The following is a 14101-nucleotide window of genomic DNA, read 5'->3' on the forward strand; positions in this document are numbered from 1 at the left end:
TTCATCAGAAGTCCTTAAATAACCTTATCTCAAGGTCTTATGTCGGTGGACTTTTAACCTCTGCGCCTGGTTTCATGAACTGGCTTCTTCGTGGACCCGAGATTACTGTGTGTTTAACACCCATAGACTGTTAACACCCCAAACAAACATGTTGCCGAGTTACACACACAGAAGGAAGAGCCCTGGCGCTGCGCTTGCTGGAGACGCATGTCAAAGTGAAAGGGCTCCATGGGCGGTGTGTGTGTGTGTGTGTGTAGGTTTTCACTAGCAGAGTCACTAGTGCGCGCACGAAGGACGAGAGGAGGAAGCCTGCATTGTGCACTCATGGATTAATATCCAGCTGGAGCAATCATTAGGATCCCATATACCTCCATGATATACTTAAAGGAATTTTGCATGACGAGAACATGTGAACTTTACGCAGCTGTCGTGGTTGGCCTACCAACAATCTCGCTTTCGATGATTTTAATGACCCACTTCCTCGCCTTCATCGTAGGATTGTGGAATAAGCCAGCCAAGCTAAAGTCAATGGTAGGAAACAAATAGTCACTCACTGGACTTTATGTGCTCTGTTGTCATGTCAGTGAACAAGGGTTAATAAACTTGTATGGTGCTGATCGGCACGGGCTGATAGTAGCGCGCATGCACGACGCATTAAGAGTTACGTCAAAATATTGATCTGCAATTAATATACCTGAACCATGTTGTAAATGTATGTCGAAAAGCATGGTTGTTAAAAATTGTTCAATCTGAACGTAGGGTAATACGAAGTTAAATCCCCCCCCCCCAACCCTAATTTTATGATGTCCATAAATGGCACAAAATTTCATCTCAACACTTTTGATGAATGCGTATGCGTATGTTAGATATACATTTGTGAGATGGAGTTAGTTGAAACAGTTTTGGAAAAATAGTCTCTGGAAAATAGTCTAGTGGAACCTATGACGATGAACATGGAAGTTATGTTGTTGTTGTTGTTTTTCATTCGTGGACACAAGTGTTTTTTTTTCTTTTTTTTCTTTTTTTTTAAGACTTGTGAAGTGAAAGTTAGAATTTTTAATTTAAAGCAAGATCGTTGGGCAAAGATGGCCTTCATTATTGGCACAGAAGGTGGCATGTTTTTACTAGTGCAATAATGTTTAAATGCAATACTCATTGTAATTAATGGGGTTATTATTTAATATACATACATTACAGACATAATGTATGTTTATAGTAGTTTAATTGAGTAAAACACTGCATTTTCTTTCATAGTGTTGTTAATGTCATATCTTCGATTAAAATATAGGCAACTATGTCATAATAACTTTCATATCAATCTCTTTTACTGGGATTCTGCTTTGTTCATCATTGGTTATTTAATTATTCAACTGTTTCATCAAAATACAATTTAAAATTTTGTATTTTACATTAAACTTACATTAAATACACTTGAAAAAACACATGATAATTACTAAGAATGATCTCAAAAGTCATCCACATATGCTGAAATTTGTATCCAGGAGGGCCACAGTATTTACATTTTCTTATGTAACAACTAAATTAGCGAATATTTCTATTTATGTCCTATAATAATGAGATGATGCATCATCACCATCCTGCACGTGCTAAATGTTTAAAAGTAAATCCACTGTGCTTAAGAAGGTCATCTTCTCACATCTTACCTGATATATTGGCCATTTTATTTAATTTAAATATATAGGCCTGGGTTTTTTCTGTATAGGAATCTGCTTTACAAATATTGGCGGTAGACTAGTAGTGAGCACATTGTGCATTAAAGCGTTAAGCAGTATTAAAGGTATATAGGTATATTTAACCAGTATCCATGTTTAATTGATACGTCTATTCCAATTTGGTTTAATCCAGTGTTATTTAATTGGTAGTAGTACTTAAGTGTTCAAAACTAGTATTTACCACAGGATTTAAGCTTCCAGTAACAATTCAAGTTGCCTTTTCCTTCATGCCTATGTAATGACTTGTCAGATTAGTTGAACTGAACCTTTTTCGAATACAATTTGCTTTTGCTTGCTTTTAAATAACATATTGTAGTCATTGGTGTCAATGACTAGAATTAGGAAAACCGATAACAGAAATCATTTCAATTTAAGTAACTAAAAAGTAAGTACTAGTGCTAATAAAAATACTAAAAGAGAATAGTTGATATGTGAACCGTAGCACAATGGCTCCCAAGTCAGCCCAAAGTTGAACTTATGTTATATACAAATAACTTTTGAAACGAGGGTTAGAAACAAAATCCAACAAAACTTTTCATGATTCCTTGGTTCAAGACAAGACACAAACTCCTCCTCATGTTACCAGAAATCAAACTAAGTCATCTTCTGATCATGTCAACAAAAAGTTGTGGAATTTGAGATGATTCATCATGCCTTTCTTGCGAAACATGTGAACGAATTTGACGAAAAGCATGCTACAGTGGATGTATCTCTGCAACGGTTTAGCATATTCAGACCAAACTTGGGGTGTGTTAAAACAAGCATGACCTGAGACTACCTGCACAGGTTTGACACACTGCCACCTAGTGGTCAGGAGATATGAAAAATTATATCTTGCGAACATTTGGCTAAAATAAAATACAAATAAATCCCAGGACTGGTCTCTTGAGATTTGTTGTGACATTCCGAGTCAAACAATTGTCCAATGTCAGCCATTTTTCTTTTAATTTTTAAGTTGTCTCTCTCTACGCATTGGTGTATCATTACATAACTTTGTAAGTCACATCGACACCATGCGCTGAAAATACTAAAAAAGTCTTGGGACAGTGCCAAAAATGTTAACGTAAAAAATACTACCATCTTTTTATGAATTTGGCCTATTGCCATGAGACCGGTCTTCTTATATTCAATGGGTCAACCATATTTTCACCTATTTTTTTCCAACTCCTCCTAGAGGAGTTCAGAAAATGTATGCATTTGGCCAAAATGATTCTGAGGCTCTGCAAGGCGCCACATTGAATACACCACATCAATTAGATCACAGCGCCACCTGTTGCTCACAAATCATTAGGAATTAAATCAGATTATATTTTTTTAAGATTAAATCATCTACACATGTCTTTGATTTTTTCCCCTACTGTGCTTGGCCCCTTCATTGTGCATGCTCAGCACAATGAAGCACTGCAGCTAAACTTTTGTTTTCGTTTCCACTGATTGCGCACTTTGCTTCCTGTAACTGCAAATTCTTTTTAACAAATGAAAGAATCACTTCTGTATCTGTGGGATTTTTGCAGCATTTTTGTAAGTATTAAAGGAGTTTGTGATCTTTTACAGAGAACTGGAAGATGTGCTTGTAACCCTTGGTGCTTTGAGAATCACATGGAATGCCCTTTGAACTCAGAGGTTTGGAATTCTATCTTAATTCTGAGGTATATCTAAGAAATTAGACTGCTTATTTTCATTGATTGCTGTGTAAATCTGGCACAACCACAGTCACTCGGTTGCCAAAACCGTTTCTAGGGTGAATTAGCCAACTTTGGCCACTTTCTACTATTAAGATGTATTAATTGTAATGAATTGAAGGGATAATTCACCTTCAGTTGTTGTTCCTCATTGACTTTCATAGTATGGGGGAAAAATGCAAGTCAATGGGGACCAACTGAAGGTGAACTGTCCCTGAAACCCCTGATAAAATCCACCAGGGGAAAAAGAATTAATTAAAAGTTTAATTCAGAAATGTATAGTAAATTTTACAAATTATTATAAAGAAACAGCATGTAACATTGAATTAAACATGAAATTGTGAAGTAGAAAGTCTGAAATAGTATTGTTTTGTAAAACATACTCCAATAATCTTTTTTTCTATTTACAGCTTTATTTTTACAATGCCAATTGAAGTTAAACTGTATAGGATCTGTAGAAACTGTATGCATTTTTGAATATTTAATATTTCTCCGGGTTTATTTGAATGCCAGTTTGTGTATCAGACACCTACATTAAAGTCTAAACCACAAAAAAATTAAATAACAATTTAACATTTAGTAAAAAAAAAAAAAAAAACATTTACTTTGAATCTGTTTTCCCTCTGAAATTACAAAAACTGAAACAGTATTTCATTTTAAAACATACTTTAAATGTCTTTGTCAATAATATTTTGTAACAAATAATTTTTACAGCTTATTATTTTGTGTGTGTATATATATATATATATATATATATATATATATATATATGTATATATGTATGTATATGTAGCAGGCTATTTTGACAAACTGTGGGGTTTAAGTTAGACAATAAGTCTATTATAAGCTGCATGAAACATAAAAAAATGCTTGAAACTGCAAAAATAGGAGGCAAAACCAGTAAACTGTTGTTATGTCCACGAGTCACTTATATAAAATGACAATATATAACACATAAAAATTTGCCCCAGCTATGCTGATGTGTCATGAAAATAACACTACTCAAGCTATCAGTTAATATCTACCTTCATTATACAGTCGACTTTATTTACTTTAGCACTCTTACATCTTTCTAATTGGACTTTTGACTCTATATAGTGCTTAAGTTTATAATTGTTGAGATACAGCCCTTGTGACGGCATCACCATGTGACATCTAGCCCCCCCCCCCAATGCAGTTACAGTCCATAAAAAAAACAATTAGTCTTATGCACTAGATGAATTGACACATTTGAGATTTCTAAAGTCCAATTTAAATGGCTGTTTATCTGCTGCTGCCCCACTAAAGAGTGCATTAGTGTGCATGTCAGCTGTACACGGTAATATGAACCCACTGCAAGATCAATCTCTTTCTCACACAACATTATTATCTGTTCAGGACTAAGTTGTTTCGCCTTTTCAGTTTGCTTGCAACAAAAAGGGTGGAGAATCGTGACCCTAAACGTGATCAGATACACCTAAATCTGATACCACAATGACATTTGAGATCTTTGGTCACAAGATGGTGGTAAAAATAACTATGTTCACAGGAAAACAGTTTTGTATACAGTATATGTAACACTTGCTCTATTTGATTCATTGATATCTTGATTTATCTATTTTTGTGCTGCAAACATCCTGGAGTTCCATTGGCTCTGTTCCAAATCCAAAAGTTCCAAAAGTGTGAAGGCTGTTCCAACAGGCTATACTTTATTGTAGGCCAAATTATGCATTGAGCTTAGTGGACAAAAACCGATCTCAAGTGTGAGAAGAATAGTTCAAATTAATTAATTACCAAAAGTATCAATACAAATATTTAAATCTTATTACAAATAGACTAATGTGGCCAACAGTTGTGCTCTATTTATTTTTATTTTTTTAAATAAATGCTTTTATTTGGCAAAGTAAAAACCTATGTGACCCTGGAGCACAAAACTGGTCGCAAGTAGCATGAGTATATTTGTAGCAATAGTCAACAATACATTGCATACAGTAGGTAAAAATTATTGATTTTTAGTTTTTACCAAAAATCATTAGGATATTAAGTAAAGATCATTTTCCATTAAAATATTTTGTAAATTTCCTACTGTAAATATATTAAAACTTCATTTTTGAATAGTAATATGCATTAAGAACTTAATTTAGACAATTTGAAAGGCAATTTTCTCAATATTTAGATATTTTTTGTACTCTCAGATTCCAGATTTTCCAAATTTTGTCATATCCTAACAAGCCATACATCAATGGAAAACTTATTTATTCATCTTTCAGATGATGCATAAATCTCAGTTTTGAAAAATTTACCCTTGTGACTGGTTTTGTGATCCAGGGTCACATATTTCATAAATAAATAAATAAATAAATAAATATATATATATATATATATAAATCTGAAAAAATAAAAAATTGACACAAAAAATATTTATCAGCACAACTGTTACCAACATTGATAATAATCAGAAATGCTTCTTGAGCAGCAGATTTCTGAAGATCGTGTGACACTGAAGGCTGGAGTAATGATCACAGAAATCAATTAAATTCTACAATATATTCAGACAGAAAACGGTCCCTTTAAATTGTAATAGTATTTCACAATATTACTCTTTTAACCATATTAGTTAACAAATAAATGCAGCCTTGGACTCACAGATCACAAACTTCAGAACAGTAACGTAGAGTGTTCCGAATCATTCAAAGTTTCGGAACTTTAGCTCTGTGTAACTGTTGATATCAAGGCGGCTCACTGTCGGTTTTGGAACCTTGCCTCGCACTACGTGACTGTGTTGGTGTTTCTGTATAAACACTCCTGTTTTGGACACTTTCTGAAGAGCTGCATGAAGAAGAGATCGAAACATGGGCTGTGAATTGTTAATGAGTTGTGCCTGTGAGAGTACGGTCATGGCCAGAGGTGGAAAGTAACCAATTACATTTACTCGCGTTAATGAAATTGAGTAGCTTTTTTTTGTGTACTTCTTTATGAAGTCGTTTTTGAAATCAGTAATTTTTAAGTATTGCACATTTCAAATTACCAAACTAGCATCAACTAGTCAACTAGACATCAACCGTTTGCTAGCATGTAGAGGTAAGGTAAATACTTGCATTGTTGCATTGGTGGTTAAAATTAAGCTTTGACAGTTTAGCAAATAGTTCTGCGTGAGTTAACTAAAAAGACTTTGGTGCAGGATGTGTGATATCCTATATATCGTCTGTGATAATATCGTAATGAACAAAACTCCTACAGTGGCGTGAAGTCTAGTAGATTAGACTAGGGCGCGCGCATTTAGAGTGCGATCTTTCTCTACGTGATTCAGTCTGTTAAAATGCATTTACAATGATCCCAAATTTGAAGATATAGGGGCAGAAAATGTACATAATTATATAATTTCATATTGTAAATCAATATCACAAGAAGAGTGCCGTTTTTTCCATCAAAAATCAGCATGATTACATACAGATTATATTATTTTACAACAGTTCAATAAACAAGAAGTTAATTAAGAGACTTGTGTCCAAGAGACACCATATTGCTTGTTTTTGCTCCATTTTGACAACAAAAATAATTCCAAACACAATCACTATAGCACAGTTCTGCCTCGGTCCTGAATGAATCACCAGTTTAAATGATTCGGTTCAATCGCAATGACTCACTCATTAACAGTTACTTTGACACCTACAGCTGTTTTAATTTCACATTTAAAGTAGCCTATCTTCTGATTTCATTATTATTATAAATTTTTTTTATTTAAATGAGTATTTAACATTTTATGTATTCTATATCAAAACATTATTTCTGCATTTGTAACTGCAGGTTAAATGCATTCATGTCCTGCATTAAACAGTGGTTAAATACACAGAAATCACACTTCCGATGGAGCTTCTGTGTCTCCTCTGCATTGAAAAATCTAATTTTGTTGATACTGATTGAGTTTTTGTTTTTTTTTGTATTCTAAATAACTGATTGCATTAAAAACAACTGGTTTGAGAATTATAGGCCTATCCCAGGGGTGTCATCCTCAGTTTCTCAGAGTTTAGTTCCAACCCTGCTCCAGCACACATACCATGTAGTTTGCGAATAAACCTGTATGATTAGATCAACTTGATCAGATTTGTTTAATCATCGCTCTTGGCCTAACCCATTTTCACCTCCCTCTCACTGTTATTTAAGTCATTTTAAGTATATTTGAAATTAGACACTTTTCACTTTTCCCTGAGTAGATTTTTTTACACTGGTACTTTTACTTGTACTTAAGTGACATGTAATGAATGTAATTGTACTTTTACTTGAGTAGAATATTTCTGTACTCTTTCCACCTCTGGTCATGGGTTTTGGGTAGATGGAGCAAATTGTGTAGGATTACTAAATCATTCTACATGAACTCATTCCATATTCCGGTTGGTTTTGTGTATTTTGTGTGTGTGTGTGTTCAGCTGTCTAAGTGCTCTATTGCCCGTGGCTGAAGGACATGCACCACAGGCACTACGAGACCTCCAGGACGCACTTAACAAAACCAGGAATTTATTCCAAGTAAGTATAACATTATAACAAGATTTTGATGCACTGTGTAACTCAAGGAGTGTCATCATTGCTGTATTATCTGCAATCTTTTCCCAGCTGTCACAAAATCCACTTGGCCTACATGGTAAATCAGAATACTAATTTATGAACTTTATTTTTATTTTTTCTCCAGTATTCTAATACGAGTTTGTATACACCAAACACTGATGGTATCGAGGTAAGTTCACTAAAAAAAACTTGAGAGAATCATCTGACCAGATAAAAAGTATTGTTAACACATGATGGATTACTGGCGTGGTAATAAGCATTGAAATCCAGTGCTAACTGACCTTTGTGTTTATCTGCAGAAATGCACATTTAAGTTCTTTGACTGTTTTCTGATGGAGATGAACGTTCTCTTGAATGACGAAGACCCAACAAATGACAAAAGGCCCATGATAGAGAAAACTTTAGAAGTATATAACAAAAATGTAAGTCAAAGCAATGTGTGTGTGTCAAGATTGTGCATCATTCAGAAGATGGCTTTTGAGATGGCTGAACAGGATCAAATAAGAAATTCATAATGGGCCAGTTTTACTTTCACAGCTTGCATCAGTGCAAACCATCTTTTGGCGTTAAAATAGTACTATCAGGTTTTGCTAAAGGCAAGGCGTGCAGGGAAGAATTGGCCTGGACAGTTATTTTTGCACCTGACCTTAATGAATAATGCATTTCTAGGAGTTTCCCTTTCAGACGTCAGCAGTAATGGGAGGAGAGTATTCAATTGAACTTGCAATTAACGTTTGCACTCGTCAAATTACTGGTATTGGCGCCATTATGAAACGCCCCAAAAAAGCATGTCTTAAACTATTTTGCACTTGAAATTATTGCAATTATTGTTCCTAGTAGGAGACGCCGCAGAGAAGACGTGTGTGAAATATCATAGCTATATAATATTGATAAATCTCATATTGTTTATATATTTGAATATAAAAAAAAATATGCCAACAATATGGTGCGCACTGAACATTTTGTGTTGCCAAATTGTACACATTTTATTGGCTGATTATTGTTTGAAAATACTGAACATAGTAAAAAAAAAGAAAAGAAAAAAAAGTCAAATTATTTGATAAATAATTCCAGATATAAGAAGGGTGGAGAATATGAAATATGCATAATTAAGAAAAAAAAATGTTTTCTTGTGGCTGAGAATTTTGAATTCATTAAATCACATTTTCGTATTTATGATTGGGAAAAAGCATTTTTTAGTTCTGAATGATGAGCATCCCTGTTGTGTCTGATGGTAACAACTGATGGTTGTGTTTGTAAAAGCTGGTAACGAGTCTGTGTTTGGACTGCTTCCACAGAAGTGTTCAGAGCGATATCCCTGTGAACTAGAAGAACTTGCCCCCTCCAGTAATTTCTACGAGAAGATGGAAGCGTTCATTCAGAAACAGCAAAGTCTTTGCCAAGATAAATCTACTATAACATGTGACTAAAATCATACTTCCTTTCCCTGAAAGCATGTACAATAAGCTCATTTATCTATTATCATTTTAAATTATGCTAGTCTCTTTATTTTTGTTATTAATATTTATATCACCTCAGTCTGAAAGTGTCACTTTATTAATGCTGTAAGAATGATATATTTTTTACAAAGGTAACTAAAGGGTTTTGTCAATGATCGTTGAACTGTGAACGTCTTATAAGTGTACAGAATTTTAAAGGTGAGAAAATGTTTAATCTAAAATAGGTTTTGTATATTGTTTTATATTCAATGTATTGTTACATTAAAGCATTTTTTATTGACCGGAATCATGTCATTTATGTTGAGGTGAATTGGATCAGTTCTTCAAAGGCTAATGACCGGTCTTGAAGGAAACTTGGTGCCTGATATCATTTTGTAACTGTGAGGGAGTAAAAGCATCTATTGTTCCTCTTCGTCTGAGGAGGAATTTCCTGTGGATGTTTACTGAGGTCCTGGCCTTCTCCATGACCGTCCCATAAGAGCTGCATGAGGGTTATGAACTACATCTTCATGTCTCGAATCACTCGCACGCTCTAGTCGGGATAGTTCCTGATGCTATTTTTAACGGGAATGGAAACGAGGCATTAGGGAATATACTTGCAGTGCTTTCAATGAACTGTTCTGTTGTTTAACTACATAATCGTTCTGCGCCAAGACTCCATAAAAACGTATTAATGTCTGGACTGTAATATAAATGATTATTTGTCATTTAGCTGCTTACCTGAGGATGATGATGATGTTGATGAGGCTGTTGGCTTTCTTTGAGCTTCATGACACTCTGTTGAAGGATCTGCAGCCCTTCAATACACCGATCTTCATGTTAATTGTAACACCAATCCTGAGTCAGCAATTTGAGGAAAGCCGAGGACTCTTTAGTCAGGAAGTTGCCACTACTTTTGGAGGGAACAAATTATAGAGCTTCCAAAGGCTATGCAAATAATCATTTTCGACTTATTCTTATCCTAAACAATTTAGCTTTTAGAAATTTAACTTAATTCGGCCAATTAGGCGTATTATAGGGCATTGCTCATTCAAAGACAAAGTGCTTTAATGTATCAATTAAAATAATTTTGTACTTTCACTCGTGGTAATAATTTGATGGTGGGACTTTTTGAAAAACTATCCCGCACTCTGATCAGACCTGTACACACAGTCGACATTGCTTTAATTTAACATAATTTAATGCGTGACTTCTTAAAAGGGATAAGTGTGTCTTTTTTGATAATTGATGATAATAGCGCTCTGCTCTCATCCAGGCTAGTTCTCCATGGCTAAAATATAGCGGCACGCGATCAAATCAGTGTAGTGCACATTGTCCTCTGCTGGTAAATATACTAACTACACATACTTTTTTACCGTGTATTTGAGGGCTGTTTTGAACATGCTGTAAAATGAAGGCATTTCCGAAGACAAGACACCAAAAAGTACACCCATACAAAACAATGTGTTGGGATATTAAAGACACAGTCGGGTGCAGCACTGTGCTTCTCATCTGGTGTGTGATCGCCTTGAGGCTGGATTAGGAAATGTCAAAGATGACTAAACCAGGCTGGTAGTGTGTTTTCTATGAGAGGGAGAGAGCCTAGGTTCAAGAGTCACAATTCGCTACTGGATTCACTCAAGCAGCATTCACACTTAAGGCCATTGCACACTGAGAACTGAACTTTCTCTCTGTCTTTTAGGATTGGATGGATCCAATATTTCCTTTCTTTTTATTCTTTTAAGGCGGTGAGAGGACAGCAAAATCATCCACACTGCTTGAGGAGTCCATTAATACCATTTTGCAAAAAAAAGTTTGCAACAGATTAATTAACCCACATTGGACTCGGTGTGCAAGGTTCCTAAATTTTTAGGATAATGAATACAAAAATTTTGAAATGACCTCCACAGTGATCTTCATCAATGTAGCGAACTAAAGTGATTGATTTTCAATTAGAGATCGATATTTCCAGCCATTGGCATCACAGATTTATGCAGATGAGCAAGTTCAGCGGAATTTAAGATACCAAACCGTAATGTCAGCATGAATGGCTTTGTTGTTTATGCACACACGTGACAGTTGGTATAAGTCCTTTTAGCACAAGAGATCGAGTGTTCCTTTGCAGTTGGCAGCAAATAGCGATAATATTATGTAAACTTCACATAAATGCACAATGTGTGCAAAAGAAAGCTGAAGGGTGTTATGGAAATATGTCCAGAAACTGAGAGTGAAATGGCTTTATACCAACACAAATATAAAAACATACAGTACACACTTTCAGAAATGCCTCAGTACAAAACAGAACAATAACAACAAAACACAATCTCTGGTCATGAGTCACATACAGGCATGTGATGCATCTCAACTGATATGACGGCCATTCAAAGCTACATATTCAAACAATTCCTGTAAATTGCTCACTTTTGATGGAAATCTTTTGTACACATTTGATGATTTACATGTCTATTTTACTACAGTTTACATTTAGTATTTTTTAATTATTTTTAAATAATGCACTGCATTCTTTCTTAAAACCATAAAACAAGAGTATGTCCTTTTCAGTAGGCCATTTTGTAATATATATTAAACAAAACACTTTTCTTTTATATATGTATTTGAAATGAACTTGCACAAATATGTACAACAGGGTCCTAAGTCAAGATACTGTAAAGTAAAAATAGGTATTGTATAGTATTTGGTTTTGCTGTCATTAAAGCATTATGTATATATTTTTAAATAATATATATATTTTTTTAAAATAAAATAGCATTTTGAATCCCTTTCAAAGTGGACTTTCGAACCCCACTGTATATATAGTCCGTTAAGAGTAAAACTAATGGAGCTGTGTTTCAGGAGTCCACCTTGCCGTATGTCCCTTCAGGTGGCCGGTAGTATTTGGGAAAGGCCATCAGCTGGAGCATGTTGAAAGCATATTTTCTGCACCTTTATATTCTTTTGCACATTCTCAATCCGGCAGCCTTCTCTGATGAGGGGAAGATGAAAAAGAAAGAAAAGGAAAGGAATGATATATGGATGCTAATGATGATGATGACATCATAAAAGACCCAAAATGACTATGAAAGGGCCTCAGTGTTTGTACCTGCACGTTAATATGCAAAGCATGAGGAAACATTTTCAATTCAACTTCAATTATGAAAGTCTAATGCAAAAGAGAAATGTGACATTCATGCTGCACTAAGAGTGTGTCAGAAAAAAACAAACACTTCCTTCTGACAAATAATCATGTGCAGCTGCTAAAATGCTTTCCATCTGAGATCAAAGTAACACTCCAAACTTGTACGAGACATTGTGGTTTCACAGAGAAAATAACATAAGGGTGGAAAGAACACAGAGGGTGAACCATTAAATATTAATTAGTAGCATGAGTGCTTAAAGTGAAACTACTTATTTGGTTAGTAGCTGTGTAGTATTACATTCCTATGGAAGCCTGTTTTCTTTAAAACAAGTAATAAAATAAAAAGGTAATACCGACCTTTTATCTTGTAATTCAGACTTTTTTTCTCATGAATTCTGAGTTTTTATCTCATATATTCTAACCTTTTCTCTTAATTTGCGGTATATAAACTCAGAATTCAGAGAAAAAAGTAAAGGATTGCGGTATACTAAACTCAGAATTCAGAGAAAAAAAGTCAAGATTGCGGTATATAAACTCAGAATTCAGAGAAAAAATGTCAAAATTGCGGTATATAAACTCAGAATTCAGAGAAAAAAATGTCAAGATTGCGGTATATAAAGTCAGAATTCAGAGGAAAAATTTCAAGATTGCGGTATATAAACTCAGAATTCCAGAGGAAAAAAGTAAAGATTGCGGTATATTAACTCAGAATTCAGAGAAAAAATGTCAAGATTGCGGTATTATAAACTCAGAATTCAGAGAAAACATTTCAAAATTGTAGTAATATAAACTCAGAATTCAGAGAAAAAAAGTAAAAATTGCGGTATATAAACTCAGAATCAGAGGAAAAAAGTCAAAATTATAGTATATAAACCAGAATTCAGAGAAAAAAAGTCAAAATTGCGGTATATAAACTCAGAATTCAGAGAAAAAAAGTCAAAATTGTAGTATATAAACTCAGAATTCAGAGGAAGAAATTCAAGATTGCGGTAATATAAACTCAGAATTCAGAGGAAAAAAAGAAAGATTGCGGTATATAAACTCAGAATTCAGAGAAAAAAATGTCAAAATTGCGGTATATAAACTCAGAATTCAGAGAAAAAATTTCAAAATTGTAGTATATAAACTCAGAATTCAGAGGAAGAAATTCAAGATTGCGTATATAAACTCAGAATTCAGAGGAAAAAAGTAAAGATTCGGATATATAAACTCAGAATTCAGAGAAAAAATGTCAAAATTGCGGTATATAAATCAAATTCAGAGAAAAAAGTAAAATTGCGGTTATATAAACTCAATTCAGAGGAAAAATTTCAAGATTGCGGTATATAAACTCAGAATTCAGAGGAAAAAATAAAGATTGCGTTATATAAACTCAGAATTCAGAGGAAAAAAGTAAAGATTGCGGTATATAAACTCAGAATTCAGAGAAAAAATGTCAAAATTGCGGTATATAAACTCAGAATTCAGAGAAAAAATTTCAAAAATTTAGTATATAAACTCAGAATTCAGAGGAAGAAATTCAAGATTGCGGTATATAAACTCAGAATTCAGAGGAAAAAAGTAAAGATT

The 14101-nt window shown here is 34.1% G+C and overlaps 1 protein-coding gene across 1 annotated transcript; it reads left to right on the forward strand.

Annotated features, from left to right (window-relative positions):
- The first annotated feature begins 238 nt into the window (after window positions 1–238).
- Window positions 239–9791, forward strand: LOC113076718 (uncharacterized). Its single transcript, XM_026249409.1, has 6 exons — window positions 239–531; window positions 3288–3382; window positions 7822–7918; window positions 8082–8126; window positions 8257–8379; window positions 9256–9791. The coding sequence occupies exons 1-6, from the start codon at window positions 373–375 to the stop codon at window positions 9385–9387; spliced, it is 651 nt and encodes a 216-aa protein (XP_026105194.1). The 5' UTR covers window positions 239–372; the 3' UTR covers window positions 9388–9791.
- Window positions 9792–14101: the final 4310 nt, after the last annotated feature.

The sequence above is a fragment of the Carassius auratus genome, unplaced genomic scaffold (genome assembly GCF_003368295.1).
Source record: "Carassius auratus strain Wakin unplaced genomic scaffold, ASM336829v1 scaf_tig00021008, whole genome shotgun sequence".
Lineage (NCBI taxonomy): Eukaryota > Metazoa > Chordata > Actinopteri > Cypriniformes > Cyprinidae > Carassius > Carassius auratus.